The sequence below is a fragment of the Octopus bimaculoides genome, chromosome 5 (genome assembly GCF_046866305.1).
Source record: "Octopus bimaculoides isolate indiv1 chromosome 5, ASM4686630v1, whole genome shotgun sequence".
Taxonomy (NCBI): Eukaryota; Metazoa; Mollusca; class Cephalopoda; order Octopoda; family Octopodidae; genus Octopus; species Octopus bimaculoides.
The window spans coordinates 109953996-109974526 of record NC_142932.1 but is presented as its reverse complement, the minus strand read 5'-3'; the positions used below and the strand labels follow the sequence as shown (position 1 = coordinate 109974526).

General features: G+C 37.6%; 1 protein-coding gene across 1 annotated transcript in view; it reads left to right on the top strand.

The window, feature by feature from the left end:
• LOC106875792 (structure-specific endonuclease subunit EME1) overlaps positions 1 to 17544 on the top strand; it is a 33822-nt gene extending 16278 nt beyond the window's left edge. Inside the window, exons 6-11 of the mRNA XM_014924060.3 lie at positions 2729 to 2844; positions 5921 to 6002; positions 6859 to 6974; positions 12225 to 12399; positions 12736 to 12792; positions 17369 to 17544. Of these exons, the coding sequence (XP_014779546.1) occupies positions 2729 to 2844; positions 5921 to 6002; positions 6859 to 6974; positions 12225 to 12399; positions 12736 to 12792; positions 17369 to 17479 (657 nt within the window). The 3' untranslated portion in view covers positions 17480 to 17544. The remainder of the gene's footprint in view (positions 1 to 2728; positions 2845 to 5920; positions 6003 to 6858; positions 6975 to 12224; positions 12400 to 12735; positions 12793 to 17368) is intronic.
• The last annotated feature ends 2987 nt before the right edge of the window (positions 17545 to 20531 follow it).

Sequence of the window (20531 nt, the reverse complement as noted above, 5' to 3'; positions counted from 1 at the left end):
TAAAAACAATTTTGAAATGTATCATCAGATGGAAAAAGTTATTGTTTTAAATTTGCATAATCTGATAAAACTTTGTAAATTAGTTTTACTGTGAAGAAAAAGTTTCTCAGTTAAAAGCCTAGTATAAAGAGAAGTTGTGTAATTGATTGAGTATGAGAGATAGTGTTATAATTTTGACTCTTATTGTGTTCAGTCCATTTGATGGGATAGAACAAAAGCTGTATGCTAGTTTGCTTATATATTAACACTTTATAGAATTTGATATATTGAATTTAATATGTTGAAATATTTAGATTATGTTGTATGGTTACATTTCAACTCAAGATTAGCTAGTGTCTGTAAAGGTATTCATTGTTTGATTGCTGAGGTATATTTTTATGTTGATGAACATCATTTAATATGTTTTGTGGAATTATAGGAGAAGATTTACTGACACTTTGTTTGGTTAATGTTTTGTTTGTAACTTATACTGTGAATATTGCACTGATGATGTTTAGAAATGAGTTATGATAATGCAACTTGAAGTGAAGGAACATATCACTTGATGAAGTTGTTTGTAAAGTTTATTGTGGTAGCATGGAAACAATGCTGCTCTACTGACAGCTCAGATGGGCAGGCCATGTCTCACACATGGACAAATCCAGAATGCCAAAGGGCATTTTCTACAGTGAGTTCAGCCAGAGTAAGACAGACAGAGGAGTCCCTTGGGAGCATTTTGTGGATCAGTTGAGGATCAGTTTACCCAGGCAAGAATAGATTGCACGAAGTGGAATGAAGCCATCGCACAGAGGGAGGTGTGAAACTGGAAACAACTTTAAGAAGGCCAGAGAAACTGTGATGGATGAGAAATGCCAAAGAAGGAAAGACTCATTGTCATGATCTCTATCTGATCAAAGCCTTTATATTTACCTCAAGTGTGACAGAGCCTGTCATTGAAGGAATGGTTTACATAGCCACTTAAGGACTTGCTTCTCTTCTTCATGAAGTTTGGACACAAAGAACTGCCATCACATTATACTTAAAATGCTTGTCTTTCTGATGTTTAATGTGTGTCAAGAATAGCTTTTGGATGTTGGTCAAAGACTAGAAAAGATGATGTCTTATACTTGATGTTCTTTCTCTTTGTATTGTCTAAGTTGTACTGCCTGTCTGGCCCTCATGCCGGTGACACGTAAAAGCACCCGCTACACTCTCGGAGTGGTTGGCACTAGGAAGGGCATCCAACTGTAGAAACTCTGCCAGATCAGATTGGGGCCTGGTGCAGCCATCTGACTCGCCAGTCCTCAGTCAAATCGTCCAACCCATGCCAGCATGGAAAGCAGACGTTAAACAACGACGATGATGATGGTGATTGTCTGTGACATAAGTAGTTCTTTCATTTATCAATGTTACTACAATATCCTTATATGGTACAAGGCGGCGATTTGGCAGAGTCATTAGCATGCTGGGTAAAATGCTGAGTGGTATTTCGTCTGTCTTTATGTACTGAGTTCAAATGTTGCTGAGTTTGACTTTGCTTTTCATCTTTTCAGGGTCGATAAAATGAGTACGAGTTGAACACTGGGGTCGGTGTAATTGACTAGGTCCCTCCCACAAAATTTGAAACCAGTGTCCTTGTATGGCACTGTGACTAGCTGTACCACTACACTCACTTGTTAGATTTCAGGAAGAAGTCTCAATAGATTAAGGTGAATAAGTATATGTAAATAGTTCAACATTAAGGTTAAAGAAATATAACAAAAAGATGTGATTATACTGGGGGTTTCTTTTGGAAATTTAACTTAATTTTCTCATCTCCTTTCTTTGAAACATTCCAATATATTCTTGAAATACAGTTTTATATTTAAGAGATGAGGAATTATGTATAGTACTATCCACTCCAATTATGAAGAAATGAAAGGATGAAACCAATAAACGGTCCACAGTCTGTCTACCCTATGTGAAAAGTCTCTCCGAAAAGATACAAAAGATATGCGGCCCATATGGCATCAGGACAGAATCATGAATAATACAACACTTCGCAAGTATCTCCTTTGAGTAAAACCATCAATAGAGGAGAATATGACCAAAGACTGCATGTACTCCATCCCATGCAGCTGTGGTAGGTTATACAAAGGCGAAACATGCCACCCCTTCAAAATAAGAGTAGACGAACATCGCAAAGCTGTAACATGAGGAGATATTGATAAATCGAGTATAGCTGATCATGTATGGAAAAATGGAGACCACCTCCCCCTGTGGGATGAAGCTAAAATAATGGACAGAGAACACCACTGGAAAATACGAAAACTAAAAGAAGCAGCACATATGCTAGGATACAACAACCTCCTAAGCTGACCGAGTGCAGATATGAGTAGCATATGAGAACTGGTATTAAGGAAGGATAGGAAAATATTAAATTTATAAGCCCTAAAATTCACTCCATAATTGCCCACGGGCATATGGCATAGTGGTTAAGAGCGTGGGCTACTAACCCCAAGATTCCGAGTTTGATTCCAGGCAGTGACCTGAATAATAATAATAATAACAACATCAAAAAAATACCTTCGGAACGAGAACCCAGGTTTGAAATTTCCCAAAGACACCTGATGAAGGCTGGAGGGTATATCAGCCAAAACGTGTTAGCGACAAACGAGATGAGGACAAATATCTGTCAAATGTAAATAATGTATTCTTGAAATGTTTTGAAGTTTTTATAGTTAATGTATTTTTTCTTAATTCAAAACAGAATAGTATGGCTATGAGTAATGTGTCATCATTAGACCAATATGCTGAGAATATCCAGTCTCTCTACCCAGGTTACTCTGTGATGTTAGCAGTCATTGGATCAGATATTGGAAGCCAGTAAGTTGATAAAGACAGTAACTTTAATATCCAATGATTTTTGCTCTACAAAATGTTAATGTGTTTGGTCTACAATGGAACATTGTCTTGTATGATTTATTGTTGCTGTTTAACCCAAAGTCAGCTCTGACTGAGCAGATCTAAGATCAAAGGCAGTTTGCCTTTGGCAATTCCACCCTTTTTTTTTATATATATTGAGAACTACATTGTTCAATGTGTCATCCCTGTTTAAATATTGTAGGATATGATTTAAGAGTATTTGGCTGCTATTTCTAGCAAGCCAGATGATCACATAGAAGCTCTCTTTGTCATCATCATCATCCTTTTACATCTGCTTTCCATGCCAGCATGGGTTTAAGCTGTTTAGAGTTACTACCTTCGTAGGTAGGTTGAAGTTCCATGCTTTGCTTGTATGTTTCATTTTTTGCATGGCTTTCATAGTTGAATACCCGTTTTTAGTCACTAACCATTTTATAGAGTGTATTAGATGCATTTTATTGTAGTACCAGCGCATGAGAAGTTGTTATGTCCTCAGCAAAATTAAAAGAGTCCTTTCAGTCCTATCTCAATTCAATCACTAACCCCTTCACAGAGTGTATTGGAAGTGTTTCATCATAGCACCAACACTAGGGAGGTTGTCATATCTATGACAAGACTAAAGAGTTCTCTTGACTTTATATTGTCTCTGCTTGTTTCTAAACTGCTTTACACTGTGTGTTGGGTGAATTCTATCATGACATTGTCTTGTATCTTGTAACACTAAAATAGTCCTCGCTATTCTGTGATATGTTTGTTTACGTAAGGCAAATAATTGAGAGGCTAGATAGAAGAGAGAGAAGGAGAGAGAGAGAGAGAGAGAAAGCGATGATAGAAGAATGAAGAAGGAAGGAAATGTGGATGTTAAAACAATGATGATGATGATGGTAATTTGTCTGCCTCCTTTTCAATCCCCACATGCCCTTCTATGACAAACGCTGGGTTAGGATATGCTTGTGATAAGTTGAAATTTTCTACATTTCATCAGGAGCAAAGGAGAAATCCAATAAAACTATGCTTTGGCGATCCTCCGGGGAATGGTGCCATGTAAAAAGCATCTGTGCTGGTGCCACATTAAAAGCATCCATGCCAACAACACATAAAATGTACCCATGCCGGATTCATGTAAAAAGTGTCTGTGTTAGTGCTGTGTATCAAAAGAACTTGTGCTGGCACCATGTAGGAAGCACCTGTGCCGGTGCCCTGTACAGAGCACTCATGCTGGAACCATGTAAAAAGCACCTGGCCAGCCCCATGTGGAAAAAGCAGCCATGCTGGTGCCATTTAAAAAGCACCCAGTACACTCTGTAAAGTGGGTGGCACCAGGAAGGACACCCAGCTGTAGAAACTATGCCAAAGCAGACATCTGGAGCCTGGTACAGCCCTCTTGCTTGGTAGCACCTGCCAGACCTGTCTGACCCATGCTAGCATAGAAAAACGGATGTTAAATAATAATGATGATGATGAGGATGATGATGATGATCCTTTGAAATCTTTTATTATTTTTGTTATTTTAAATTATTTACATTCCAATCTTTCAAAAAGAAAAACAAACTGAACAAAAAAAAAAAAAGAAAAACTTGAGTTGTCATGTAACTAGATTTTGTACATATTCATACTGATGTATTCTTTTGACCAATAATTGCTATCATATCCTTCCTTGTTTCTCATAAACCTGGAGGAAAATGGAGAGCAAGAAAGCAGTGTTATATAAGAGGCATTACCATTGATGTACATCAGTTTTTATTTCTTGTATGTAAACTCCACCTCTAATACTATCGAGAAACATGAGTGTAACTGGAAGTTCTAGAAACTGGGAACTGGATACAGGGGACATAAAGCCTAGCAGAAGCTATCACTAATTGGTAATTGAGTCAGTGAGGGGGGCAGCTATATGATTACTTAATCTGCTAGAAATAGCAACCAAATCTCCCTCAAACCACACCCTGCTGTTTTAGAAAACTTTGCAGTTGGGAATGAGCCTAATCTTTGGTAAGTACAGTAACAACTTAGGACATGTTTCCATTTTATTAAACCTCCTCAGCAAAGTATAATCTTGTCAGTATTTACTAGACTTTAGAATGAATTTGAGAATACATAGGTTTCTTATAACCATTCTAAGTCCTTGTAAGCACTGTTAAGACTTATTCTTCACTTGTAAGCACTGATAAGACTTATTCTTCACTGAGGAAGTCTTAAGACGAAACACATATCCAGAGTTGTTACTTTACCAAAGACTCACTTCTGGCTACATTTCTTTATTCTGATTTTAATCACTTTGAATTTCTGAGAAAAGAATTGGTACAAATTCAAAATGATAACAAGCATAACTAGATAACTAGATATTAAGAGAAATGTTACTGAGATTTGCACAAACTATTACTGTAAGTATGGGTTGATAGTAGTTGTTCATAGTAATATAGTTAATTATGTGTAAATATAATGTAGAATGGCATGGCTGTGTGATTATGAAATTTGCTTACTAACCATGTGGTCTTGGGTTTAATCTCACTGTATGGCACCTTGGGCAAGTTTCTTCTTATAACCCTGGGCTAACCAAAGGCTTGTGAGTGGTTTTGGGAGATGGAAACTGGAAGGAGCCCACCATATGTATGTGTGTGTGTGTGTGTACATTTTCTTGACCTCATGTGATGGTTGTAAATGATCATCATTGTAATTCAAGCAAAGTTGTTCCATTTCCTTGTCTTCTGTGAGAAACACGTCTGGCCATATGGAAATATTACTTTGGAAATAGATGTGGGTTGGCAGCAGGAGGGGCGTTAGACTGCTGAAAATCTGCTTCAACAAATTCTGTCCAACTCATGCAAGCATGGAAAAGTGAATGTTAAATGAAAATGATGCTGAGGTTGGTGAATGATGGGAGAAGAGCTAAGGGAATTAGGATTGAATGAAAAGCTGATTAAGAGTTTGATAGAACAGACATGATAAACATATAAAGCAGTGTAGGAAAGCTATTAAAAAGTTTTAATGATGTATATAGCAAGTTTAATAAAATACTCTATATTTTTTTCTTTACCAGAGTCAGTAAAAGAAGTGGTTCACATCAGTCTTCTCAGAGAAAAGCGAAAAATGGAATTGATGATCGTCTTTCCATTGAAGAGGTTTGTTAATGATTAATTTTCTTATTTCAGTGACAGTGACTGAGAATTTAAGTGGTGCCAGGTGTGTGTGTGTGTGTGTGTGTGTGTGTGTGTGTGTGTGTGTGTGCGTGCGTGTTTATGTGTTTGAGTGTACCCTTGTTCTAACATCATGTAATGATAGTTAACAACAGCACCATCATACAAGTGATGTCATTTGACACAAAAAACATGTCTGGCCATGGGAAATATTACCTTGTTTGAAAACAGGTGAGGGTTGGCAACAGGAAAGGCATCTGACTGTAGAAAATCTGCCTCCACAAACTTTGTATGATCCATGCAAGCATGGGAAAGTGAGTGTTAAATGATGATATTGACAATGATAAAAGGATTTTTAAAAGTGAAATAAGATATATGATCAAAGTGTAAACTTGTTTTATTTTCTGTAGTGTTTATTTCCAGCTTGTGTGTGTGTGTGTGTGTGGGTGTATGTGTGTATGCAAATATATGTATGTATTTGTATATATGTATATACATACATATTCGTGCCGGTGGCATGTAAAAGCACCCACTACACGTGTATACACACACACACACACGTGTATACACACACACACACGTGTATACACACACATACACATGTATACACACACACACAGATGTATGTGCGTTTATATATATGTAAGAAAGTCTTCTTATATACTTAAAAAGTCTTCTGACTTTTTAAAACCATTTTAACAATTCTAGTTAGTGTTCAATAGTTTGTAATCACTATATCGTAATGTCTATTTACCACTGAGATGTTTTAAATTAAGAAAGAGATTGTTAATGTACATGTGCAATGAATCTTTCTGTTTCTAATGTTAATTTTCCATTGCAGGCATTTTTAACTCTGCAATTAAAGAATTTGTTTAATTGTCAACTTATACAGTCAAGCTCTGGCATTACTAATCTCATTAAATCATTTACGAAAGCTGTTGGTGAGAAACCTGGAAAGTAAGACCACTTTTGTTACCTACATTGTCATTATAGTCTTCTGATAATTATATATTTTACTAACAGGAGAACTGTGGCTGAGTGATTATAGTACTAGAGATAATTGAATGTGAGTTCAGTAGGCACAGGTGTGGATGCACCTGTTGTGGTAACAAATTTGCTTGCCAACCACATGGTCTTGAGTTCATTCACACTGAATGGCACCTTGGGCAAGTGTCTTCAACTATAGTCCCGGGCTGACCAAAACCTTGTGAGTGGATTGAGAAGACACGTCAAGCTAAATGAAATCATGGAAGGTCATGTAACCCTCTTACACACACACATTCACACCCAATCTGTTCTCTGTCTAAACTCCCTCACAACCCATCCTTCCAACATAACTCCATCCCATCATGCATGTACACTACCCACTGGCAGGCCCCCTCCTCTTTCCCTCATGTGCTTACCTGCATACTCTTCATACCCCCACATATCTACCATACCTCACTGCCAGCCACTTCAGTTTCTCACCATCACCTTGACTGCTAAATATACAAACTCTTTTTATTCTCTCTCTGTTTATTTTCTCATATTCCTTTCTGTTGAAGAGCATAGGCTCGAAATGTAAAAGACTTTCTCACTTTCCCGAGTGTGAAACTAATACACCTGCTTGTTGTTCATACACCTGTCTTCGTCTTTATTTTTTACTGTAAATTTCAACTATATATATATATATATATATATATATATATGCTCCGTTGGGAAGCCAGTATGCTCCGTTGGATGTGTAATGTCAATGTGAATACCCGTCAGAGTGTAAGTATCTTGAGAGAAAAGCTGAACATTAGAAGCATCAGTTGTGGTGTGCAAGAGAGACGATTGCACTGGTATGGACATGTGGTGAGAATGGATGAGGATAGCTGCGTGAAAAAGTGCCACACCCTAACAGTTGAGGGAACCCGTGGAAGAGGTAGGCCCAGGAAGACCTGGGCTGAGGTGGTGAGGCAAGACCTTCGTACATTGGGCCTCACCGAGGCGATGACTACTGACCGAGACCTTTGGAAATGTGCTGTGCGTGAGAAGACCCGGCAAGCCAAGTAAGATCGTTGCCAGTGCCCCTGGACTGGCTCTTGTGCGGGTGGCACATGAGATGCACCATTTTGAGCGTGGCCGTTGCCAGTACTGCCTGACTGGCTCCCGTAGGATTTTCAAGTGAGATCGTTGCCAGTGCCCCTGGACTGGCTTGTGCGGGTGGCACATAAAAGACACCATCTCGAGCGTGGCCGTTTTCGTGCGGGTGACACGTAAAAGCACCCACTACACTCTCTGAGTGGTTGGCGTTAGGAAGGGCATCCAGCTGTAGAAACTCTGCCAAATTAGATTGGAGCCTGGTGTTGCCATCCGGTTTCACCAGTCCTCAGTCAAATCGTCCAACCCATGCTAGCATGGAAAGCGGACGTTAAACGATGATGATGATGATGATGATATATATATATGCATATATATGCATGTGTGTGTGTGTTACTGTCACTTTGTCTTGATTTCATGTGATAGTTGTAAACAAATGTCACCATCATGCAGGCAGTGTCCTTCATATCTTTTGAAAAAACATGTCTTGTCTTGGAGAAATATTACTTTGCTTGGAAATAAATGAGGATTGGTGACAGGAAGGGCATCTGGTTGTAGAAAATCTGCCTCAATGAAACTTCATCCAACCCATGCAAGCATGGAAAAGTGGGCATTATAATAAAGATGATGATGATAATGATCTAAGACTTAGTCACTAGAGTTTTGGGTGCAGGTGTGACTGTGTGATAAGAAGCTTGCTTCCCAACCACATGGTTCTGGGTTCAGTCCCTCTGCATGGATCCTTGGACAATTGTCTTCTACTGTAGCCTAAGGCTGACCAAAGTCTTGTGAGTGGATTTGGTAGATGGAAACTGACAGAAGCCCGTCGTATATATACATATATGTGTGTGTGTGTGTATGCCCCCCCCCACATGACAACAGGTATTCATGTGTTTATGTCCCCATAACTTAGTGGTTAAACAATAGGGACTGATGGACTAAATACCAGGCTTAAAAAACAAAGTACCTAGTAGTACACTCTGTAAAGTGGTTGATTCATTCGACTATAATTTCTTCCAGGTAATGCCCCAGCATGGCCACAATCTAATGACTGAAAGAAATAAAAGGTATAACGTAAAACAAGACAAACACTAATTCTCTTAGAAATAGATTTTATCTTTGACTTCACTACGTCATTGAGATAATTAGTTGTTGCCAACAGCGACAGTATTTTCTATCTTCTATTAAAAATCTATATTGTGTGTATGTATATGTTTCACGAGCCCCTAGGCATCAGAACAAAGCAATTAGCAAAATACAGAGAGGGAGAAAACAATAGAGTAAGAAGCTAACAGAATAGAAGTAAAACCACAGCCAGTAAGAGAGGCGAGGGGAAGAATCACCTGTGTTGTTGTACAGTCACATGACTCTTCAGTAATAGTATATAATCAATACATTTCATTGAAATGCAAGCAATGGTTTTTTTCCATCTTCCTAATTCACAAACGATTTTATTTGTTTTTAAAACGTCCAGTTGTGAAGGGAATTTACAAAAAAACTAATCTATTGTGCAATGATACACTGTCGTTAATGGTGTTATAAAAATGTTGTAAAAGTAGAAATAAAAAAAAAGAGAGAAAAACACTTGAAATTATTGTTGGGACATTCTATTCATGTGTGTGTGTTTGTGTGTGTGTGTGTGTGTGTGTGTGTTTGTTTGTTTAACAAGTGTAAATAATTATTTATGTGAGACTGTCTTATCTTTCTATTCATCATCAATGTTTAATGTCTACTTTTCTAATATTTGCATTAGCCAGACAATTTGTTGAGGCAGATTTTTCTATTGCTGGATGCTTTTCCTGTTGCCAAACCTCACTTGTTTCAAAGGGGGGTAATATTTCACCATTGAAACCTGGAAATGAACATCATTGTTTGTATGACATTGATGTTCATTTACAATTATCAAATGATATCAAGACAAGGGTACACCCCAAAATATATACATACTTGTATATAAATATTCAATGGGCTTCTTTCAGTTTCCATCTACCAGATCCACTTACAAGGTTTTGCTTTGCTTGGGGCTATAGTAGAAGACATTTGCCCAAGGTGCTATACAGTGAGACCGAACCCAAGTCTGCATAGTTGGAAAGCAAGCTTCTCAACCACACATCCATGCCTGCACCTATAGACACAGCTCTGAGAGTGCCAATAACTCTATAATACCTTGTTCTGAAAAGAATAAACATCAACTTAATCTACAATCTTAGTAAAACTCTGCTATTCTAAAGAAGGTCTTAATGGAATGAAGAAAATTAACTCAAAGCAAAGCCAACTCCTGGAGATGACATCAGTTTTACTTGCCTGGTCCCTATTTTTTTTTTCTTATCTGTGAATGACCTGATAAGTGTGAGTGAGTAAAAGAAAGCATTGCAAAGGTATAATTCATCATCATCATCATTTAACATCTAGTTTCCATGCTGGCATGAGCTGGACAGTTTAATCAGAGCTGGTCAGCCAGAGAGGTGCACTGGGTTCCATTTGTCTGTTTCTATGGCTGGATGCCCTTCTTAACACCAACCACTTTACAGAGTGGACTGGGTGCTTTCTATGTGGCACTGACACAGGTGTTTTTATATGAATGCATTTAACTGGTAATTGCAGTTTGCTCTTGTTGAGCTGCCTTATAATACAGGGGTAACCAGCTAAATACTCAGTGGTAGAGGAAGCATCTAATTCAGAAGATTTCCATGACTAGATAGCTTGCCATAACAATACCGTCTTTGGAATAAAACCTTAAACCTGCCTCATTAATTTAACAGAGATTTCTTTGAAGGCAAGTTAGTCTGCTACATTAATTGGTGTATTGGCCCAGCTTGTTCTTGGATATTATTTTTGTTTTATCTGTTGCCTGGAGACATACTTAGATTACTTAGATAAGTTTTAACCAAAGTTGGCCAAGCCATGTCTCATTTAATAGTACCACCTGGAAGAGATACACAGTCAGCTCTTGGGCACCATAGCCCGTTCAAGCAGAGAGTTATTGTTTTCAGAGGTGTATCCGGGTGTTGTATTTGTTGGAAGTAATCATCTAGGGATTGTTTGAATGCCGTGAAATCACTTTTCTCCTTTATGTAGGCTGGCATGATGTTGAAGAGAGCAGGGCCAGTTGAGGTGAAATAGTTCTGTCGTAGTGTTGTGATACAACACACACATGGTTTCTGTAGCGGATGGATGGCACGGGGGCAATAATATACACACAATATATAGATATTCTATATTCCAGAATGTCTTAGATATAGTCTATGATCAGATTAAAACCATTCCACTTCAGTGATACTGAGTTCTAGAAGTGCTGTATATATATATATATATATATATATATATACACATACACACACACTTATACTCTCCACCTACACATTTCAATGATTGACACTTTCCACCTAAATGTACAAAACTACATCTCATAATGCATGATGCCTATCTCTACACCACTTACTCCTGCAGCCTAATCTCACCATATCATCTTTCTGTCCTGTCCTCCTTCCATGTCATTACTATTCGGTCACTTCTCCCTCCATCTACTCTCTTCTGCATCTCTACCCTCCCGAATTCATGACTCTTCGGTCATTATCTTTCAACCCTCCCTAACTTCTTTTACAAGTGCAGCCTACCACTTCATCTCCTCCTCTTCTGCTTCCCCTTAGAATCTTAAAATAATGCCACTTACTTGTACTTACCTTGAGCTTTGAGGGGCCACCTGGACACCGTCTCCTGCTGATTATTCTCTCCCTCTCCTACAAACTGAGTTACCATGCAGTTCTTGTACAAGAACCTGCTCATACTCTTACCTCTTGCCCCATAGCATAACCCTCAACTCCTTTGGTATTCATAGTTTTGTGAGCTGCATTGTGATTTCAATAGTGCTGTTGGCATGATAAAAGCACCAAATACTTTCTGTAAAGTGACTGGTGTTAGGAAGGGCATCCGGTCACAGAAACCATACCAAAGCAGACATTGGAACATGATGCATCTTTAGGCCCAATGGATCCTGTCAAACTGTCCAACCCATAGCAGCATGAAACATGGAGATTAAATTATGATGATGATTCTGTATGAGATCTACACCATTGTTATAAATGTATCTATATCATAGTTTTCATCTCTCATAATAACGTTGCTTTCAACTATCACTTTTAGGAAAGATCGTTTGCAGTCTGAGTTTTCCTTTCACAATGCGAAAGGTAATAACACTCACGGATCATCTAATATACAAGGGATGTGGAAGTTACAACTCCAACAGTTCAAGAATGTTAGTTCTGATATTGCTAATGCGATTGTTTTCCAATATCCTACACCAAAATCTTTGTTTGAGGTTAGTATCAAACAGTTTGATTTGTCAATGTCTACCATTCCTAGTATTCTGCATGTCTTGAGTGTGATATTGTAATTGGTATGTAATATTTATCAAACATACATTCTATAAATCTACACAACTGAAGCACATTCATTTTGTCTATCAGATAGTCTAGTAATACAGACAATAGAGAGTTCAAATAGAATTTTCTTTATTTTATATTTTTCCTTGGAGGTCATTAAAAAATATGCAGTGGGATCAAATTGTTTCATTAAGAAAGAATTAATTTTCTGGATAAAATTTATATTCAATATTTTTGCAAATGGTGTACTCTATATTTCCTGATTTTCTCAGGCATATGAAAAATGTTCCTCAGAGAAGGAAGGTATTAAAGTACTTGAAGATATTACGGTAAATATAAAACCAATTATTTGCTACTATTTTAAGTTTAAAAATGTTCTTATTCTGATTTCATGTCATTTTAATTTTATATAATTTTAGTTATTGTGGTGTACCTGAGTACTGTATGCAATAAGCTCATTATTATATTATTACATTTACATTTACATTTACATATTTGGCCTCGTGACTGACATGAACGGATTAGATTTTGGGATCGATTCAGTACTGGACAAGGATTCTGGATTATTTTTCTGGTGTTTTTACTTAATTTTTGAGTGGTCAGGTTTATTTTTAGCATTCTTGTTTGTGAGAGCAGTCGAGTTTATTTCTGTTATTCTCATTTTAAAAAGTAACTGATTGATCATGAGAGAGAGAGAGAGAGAGAGAGAGAGAGAGAGAGAGAGAGAGAGAGAGAGAGAGCCATCATTTAACACTCCAATTGTATAATATCTTAATGTAAGAATATGCTGTGTATTTCATGTGTGAAGTGTAGAAAACTGGAAGCTTGTTACATTGAGCGTGGCCGTTGCCAGTACCGTATGACTGGCCTTTGTGCCGGTGGCACGTAAAAGCACCCACTACACTCTCGGAGTGATAGGTGTTAGGAAGGGCATCCAGCTGTAGAAACTCTCCCAGATCAGATTGGAGCCTGGTGCAGCCTTCTGGCTTGCCAGTCCTCAGTCAAATCGTCCAACCCATGCTAGCATGGAAAGCGGACGTTAAACGATGATGATGTGTTTGTTTTGCAAGATTCTTGATATCAAATTGTGTGTTGTAACTTTTACATTTATATATAGGTATGGTCATTTTGTCAATAAACACATGCACTATTTATTTGATCTTTAATTTAGCTTTATATTATTATTACCTCCGCCTTAGCAAAGGCGGAGGCTTTGTTTTCAGTCGCGTTTGTTTGTTTGTCTGTGGACAAGATATCTCAATAACTGCTGGATGGATTTTGATGAAACTTTTAAGGATATTTGGCCTCGTGACTGACATGAACGGATTAGATTTTGGGATCGATCCAGTACTGGACAAGGATTCTGGATTATTTTTCTGGTGTTTTTACTTAATTTTTGAGTGGTCAGGTTTATTTTTAGCATTCTTGTTTGTGAGAGCAGTCGAGTTTATTTCTGTTATTCTCATTTTAAAAATAATCTCTGGCTAATTGTTGAGAGGATGTTGGTGTTGCCTTTGGCGGAGATATGCCCTCTCTGAGTGCTCTTATTATTATTAGTTTATTCATCAGAATTCTTTGGTCACACATTCTGTGACCTCTTCAGTGACTATCTCCTCTTCTCTCTGTTCAAAATAGACAGGACAAGACCAGAGAAAAGAAGAAACACAAAGAACGGAAAGTCAATTAATAATAATAATAATAATAAAGCTAATGTGAAGATAAAATAAATAGTGTGTGTGTTTATTGGCAAAATGACCGTCCCCAAATATAACAATATGTTATTATTCAAATAGTAAAATATTGGTTTATTTAACTGCTTTCAGTTATTGTAGATGAATGCCTTCATCTTTGTTTGAATAGCTTTATGAAATACATAAGTAACTGATTGATCATGAGAGAGAGAGAGAGAGAGAGAGAGAGAGAGAGCCATCATTTAACACTCCAATTGTATAATATCTTAATGTAAGAATATGCTGTGTATTTCATGTGTGAAGTGTAGAAAACTGGAAGCTTGTTACATTTATTTTGTTGGTTAGCTTTTTACTTTCTCTGAACATTTCGTTACTGGTAGTTGCAACAGATATGATCAAGAAGGAGTTAGTTGCAAGGTAGCTTTGATTCTTTGTTCTTGGTGACAAGAAAGGCTATTAGTTATCCAGTACAATGTGATAGCTTGTTATTGGAACTCAACACAATCTTCTGCCCTGTCAAACATCCAACCCATGGAATATTGAAGTTAATGATGATATATACTCTTTTACTTGTTTCAGTCATTTGACTGCGGCCATGCTGGAGCACCGCCGTTAGTCGAGCAAATCGACCCCAGGCCTTATTCTTTGTAAGCCTAGTACTTATTCTATCGGTCTCTTTTGCTGAACTGCTAGGTTACGGGGACATAAACACACCAGCATCGGTTGTCAGGCGATGTTGGGGGGACAAACACAGACACACATACATATATACGACGGGCTTCTTTCAGTTTCCGTCTACCAAATCCACTCACAAGGCTTTGGTCGGCCCAAGGCTATAGTAGAAGACACTTGCCCAAGGTGCCATGCAGTGGGAATGAACCCGGGACCATGTGGTTGGTAAGCAAGCTACTTACCACACAGCCACTCCTGCACCTATATATAAATTTATATCAAGATATACTTTAATGAAAATGTGAAACATATCCATTAGTAAAATATAAAAATGGGCTACTTTTGTGAATTATTTTTTTAAAAATGTATCCATACTAAACTCTCTTCACTTGGAAGTAGTTGAAAACTACCAAACTGCCTAAGGTATTGAAAGGAAAGGAAACCATGTTCAATTAGCAAATGTGTGGATACAGCATATATTTTAATAGTAAACATAACTGACAAGAATTATAGCAAAAAAAAAAAATCAATAGCCTTTGCTAATTGGAATAATATAATTGGCAGTTGCATAGTTTTAAAAAGAAACAGCTGTATATACAATTCAGTTTTTGGTTGAGCTAATTCATTAAACTTCTTTCTTGCTGAATTAGTCAACATTTTTGACTTAAAATTTCTTCTTTCTATTCCTTGGCACAACTGATATATCTTTGTTTTATATTTTTTTTTCTCTCATTTTAGTTACAGTACAAGAAATTGATATAGAAATATTGCTGAGGTGTTTGTAATGAGGATGAGATGTTTGGGTGTTGCTCACATGTTTGACATCGGACATTTGAACCCTTTAACATTCAGATTATTCTATCAAATATAATGCTTATTTATTCATTGTTTTAAATTAATCATGCATTATCCTGTAACTTTGAGATTTTGATGATAATCATCATCCATCATCATTTAGTGTCTGTTTTCCATGCTAGCATGGGTTAGATGGTTTGACTGGAACTGGTAAGCTATACCAGGCTCCTGTCTGGTTTTGCTTGGTTTCTACAGCTGGATGCCCTTCCTTAATGTTAATCACTTCAAGAGCGTTGTGGATGCCTTTTATGTCTCCTCAAGCATAGCAAAAAACCAAAGGTCTTGTGCATCTGTCATTGTCTCTGTGAAACTCAACATCTGAAAATCATGCTTCACAATCTGGGTCTTCTACAGGTTCCCTTCACATTTAGAGATTGGTACTTCTTTATGCAGCTGTCCTCAGCCATTTTTTAGAATGACATTGTAGGATAGTATGTTCACTGTTTATATTAGTCAAACTCATGTCCTCATCTTTATTGTTGCTTTCGCTATGTTTTTGGCTGGTGTACATTTCAGCTTTCTTTAGGTGTCTTGTGATTCACCTTAGTGCATTGCCTGGGATTGAACTCAGAACCTTCAGGCAACTGCACTGCATTAACCAATGCCTTTATCCACTATGCTATGCCTGTAGGTAGTGTCAGACTGAAATTTTAAGGCTTATAAATCTCCATCGATGCCTTATGGTGGCTCTGTACTGATTGGACAATACAATTCTTTATTTCTGAGATAAAGAATCTATATTATGTGCACTCTCTTTTACTTGTTTCAGTCATTTGACTGTGGCTATGCTGGAGCACCGCCTTTAGTCGAGTAAATCGACCCCAGGACTTATTCTTTGTAAGCCTAGTACTTATTCTATCGGTCTCTTTTTACCGAACCGCTAAGTTACGGGGACGTAAACACACCAGCATCGGTTGTCAAGCGATGGTGGGGGGACAAACACAGACACACATACAAATATATATATATATATATATATACGACGAGCTTCTTTCAGTTTCCATCTACCAAATCCACTCACAAGGCTTTTGTCGGCCCGAGGCTATAGTAGAAGACACTTGCCCAAGGTGCCACGCAGTGGGACTGAACCCAGAACCATGTGGTTCGTAAGCAAGCTACTTACCACACAGCCACTCCTACACCTATATATATTTTTTATTCATATTTTGCAGAAGTAACATACGTTAGTCAGACCAGTGTCTTCATCTTGATGGTTGCTTTCACTAAATTTCTCATCTCAGAAAGATATAATTGTATTGTAGAATAGGTGTGAGGGGCTGGAACTGGCAAGTTTGAGCACAAAACATGTAGAGTATTTGGGCCCGATATGTCCAGTTTAAATGCTAAAGGGTTAATGTTCTTTTCCTTTGCTCCCCTCTTCTCCCTGTTGATGTGTGTGAGCCTATTTCTCTGACAAAAGGGAAAGATGTTTGCATCACTCATGTTCAATAAATAAATTGTAATGTATCGCTTGCTCTTCCTTTCTATTTGTATGTTTCTGCGCACATAAGCTTGTGCGTATGTGTTTGCCTTCAGCACCAAAACATTCTGAATGCCCAGTCAGCTGTACCAAGTTATCTGTATCCAAACAGCTGCACCTAATCGTTTCATTCGGGTTAGCAGCATACATTGAATATGTGCCTTTCTAAATATAAATATCTTAAGCTTCTCTGTTTTGATTTTCCAGGTAAGGAGACATGCTGGTGTGTTGCAATCAACCAAGCGAATAGGTAAAGAAGCTGCACGGAGAATTTATCAGCTCATGACATCAAAAGATCCAAATTTATTGTTAAAATAAATCCTTTTAGGCTTATTTTTACAATGTATTTTTTTAAAAATTAAATATATCCGTTTTTAACCGTTTCTCCAGACTTGAACTAAAATTGTTTTTGTTTAGCCTCATATTAGTCCTGTTTGAGTGGAGGCGCAATGGCCCAGTGGTTAGGGCAGCGGACTCGCGGTTTTGATTCCCAGACCGGGCGTTGTGAGTGTTTATTGAGCGAAGACACCTAAAGCTCCACGCGGCTCTGGCAGGGGATGGTGGCGAACCCTTTTTTAGTATGTTCAGTTTTTAAACACCATATAGAAATGGAACACAAGCTAAATAAAGTTATTTAGCTCCAGGCAATGCTAGCTGGAGCAGAGTTTATGATCAAAGCTATTTCAGCTATTGACCATCCTGCCTTTTTAGAGATATGTACACTCTTACTTCTTGTTTCTGTTGTGCCTGTAATTCAAAGGGTCAGCCTTGTCACACTGTGTCACGCTGAATATCCCCGAGAACTACGTTAAGGGTACACGTGTCTGTGGAGTGCTCAGCCACTTGCACGTTAATTTCACGAGCAGGCTGTTCCGTTGATCGGATCAACTGGAACCCTCGACGTCGTAAGCGACAGAGTGCCAATAAATAATAAGTCCTGTTTGGATAGACCTATATAGTCAAAGATGTTCCAACAATGACCATCCCATCCATTCTGAAGCATTATATTATCCAGCCTCCTTTTTTTTTTTTTTTAAGTCAGTAAGGTATATCTGAGGAATATTTGACTGCTATCTCTTGCAGTACAAGTAATACATGGAGGATCTCTTGTTTAACTAAAATTGTTTAGTCCCAGGTCAGCCCTGATTAGATATACTCATGGTCAAAAATATTCCAGTTGTGAACATCCTGTTTTTTTTCTTGGAGGTAGGGGTTATCCTATACTACATTATCTCATGTGTCCTTCTGTTTTTTTAAAGTCAGTTGGATGTGATTGAAGGAGATTTGGCTGTTATATCTAGGAGGTTAAGTGACCACATACAGGTACCTTTATTGATGCATTTAACAAAAGTATGAGAAAAGGCAAGATGATCACCTTATGTAGGCATTAATACCAATTAAACTACATTCATTTTGAATATTTCATTAGTTTTTATAAGGTACTGCTATAAATTTTAGCTATTTGAGACTAATGCTGAAACCCCCTTTGGTCATGACTGACCATGGGATTGCACCTAGAAAGTTCCCTTCCAAGGTACAAGTCCGGGAAAGGTTGTTTATGGAAGACCAGCAGTCACCCATGCATACCGGCCTTCCCTCTCCACACCACCAGTGTCATCCAAGGGAAAGGCAAAGGCCGATACAGCTTGGCACCTGTGACGTCGCAGCTCATTTCTACAGCTGAGTGAACTGGAGCAACGTGAAATAAAGTGTCTTGCTCAAGAACACAACATGCAGCCCAGTCTGGGATTCGAACTCACGATCGTAAGCTCGACGCTCTAACCACTGAGCCCTGCGCCTTCACATTAAGACTAATATTATCCTAAAAAAAAAAAAAAAAAGAGGGTTTGTATATTTGTAAAAAAATATATAAAAATCAAATTGTTTTTAGAAGTAGATAAAGCTATAAATATTAGGATAAAAAGTCAAAGGCTGTCTGTTGGACTTGAACCCATATCTATGAACTTTTTCTAAATGTTTACAGATGTGGGTTCAAGTTAAAAGGGCAGCCTTCAATTTTTTTTCATCCAAGTGTTTTTTTAACCCAGTATTATTTATAGGTTTTTTCTTCACGCTCATTATTATCATTATCCTTTAACGTCTGTTTTCCATGCTGGTATGGGTTGGATGGTTTGATCTGAGCTGACAAGCAGAAGAGCTGCACCGGGCTCCAATCTGATTTGGCTTGGTTTCTACAGCTGGATGCCCTTCTTAATGCCAACCACTTTATAAAGTGTACCGAGTACCTTTTATGTAGAACATGGTCTTTACGGGTGAAATTATGTGGTGCCGACATGGGTGCTTTATACATGGTGCTTTCAAGTTTCTTGAAGGTTCTAAATTCTTATGACGTAAATAAAGATCAACATTTCAAATAAAGAAGGCTGCTTTAAAAGAATGATGTACACAATATATAACACACAGACACAGACACACACACACAAATCATATCTCCAAGAGCCATATGAATTCATAATGCTGTTGCTTGGTGACCGGTTTTGTCAACTGTTACAAAAGGTACAGAAATGTGCTAGAGAATGGTGATTCCTGAGCCTCAATAGAACAAGTAATGATGATGGTGTAGCATGTTAGAACAAGATAGAGATGAGGTGAATAAGATACAGTTTGCATCTGTACTAGACTGTGTGACAATAGCTCTTATATTATTGCTTTCTGATTTAGGCATAAGGCCAGCAATTTTGAGAGGAAGGAACTAGTTCTTGACTGATACATTATTTTATTAACCCCGGAAGGAAGAAAAGCAAATTTGATCTAGGAGGAATTTGAATTTAAAGAAAATGCTTTGTGATATCTCTTCCAGCTCTTTTACATTATGACATTAACAGTTCTGTCAGCTCACCACATTTATAGCTTTCTATATTATTGAGAGCTACAAAGAATATATGGTAAAGGACAAATGACTCTACTTGAAATTCATTGGCCTAGACATGCTGTTAAGTTTTGATCAATTAGTTTCTGGTGAAAGTATCATTACAGCAGTAGAAGAATTTGGCAGCATGGAGTTGAATAATTTTAGAAGAAAAATGGCTCTGTTACTGTAAAAAGTATATAATCCATTCCTGGTATGCATGGTTAGAATTAGAATTCAATAGTTTATAAAATTTGTTTTGGGATCTTAACTTTAGATAATGCACTGGAATAAATACCAGTTATTACACTGGATTGCTGTTTATGATAGTGTTTCTGTAATGATTGACGAGAAAATTGAGATACATTTTTAAACTTGTTCAATACTATAGCAAAGGAAGAATTATATGGATGCAAAATCTGTTTTGTATTCTCACAAATAAAAGAGGGTTGGGAATATAAATATTTTTTGGTTGGAGAAGAATGGTATTTGAAAAAACAC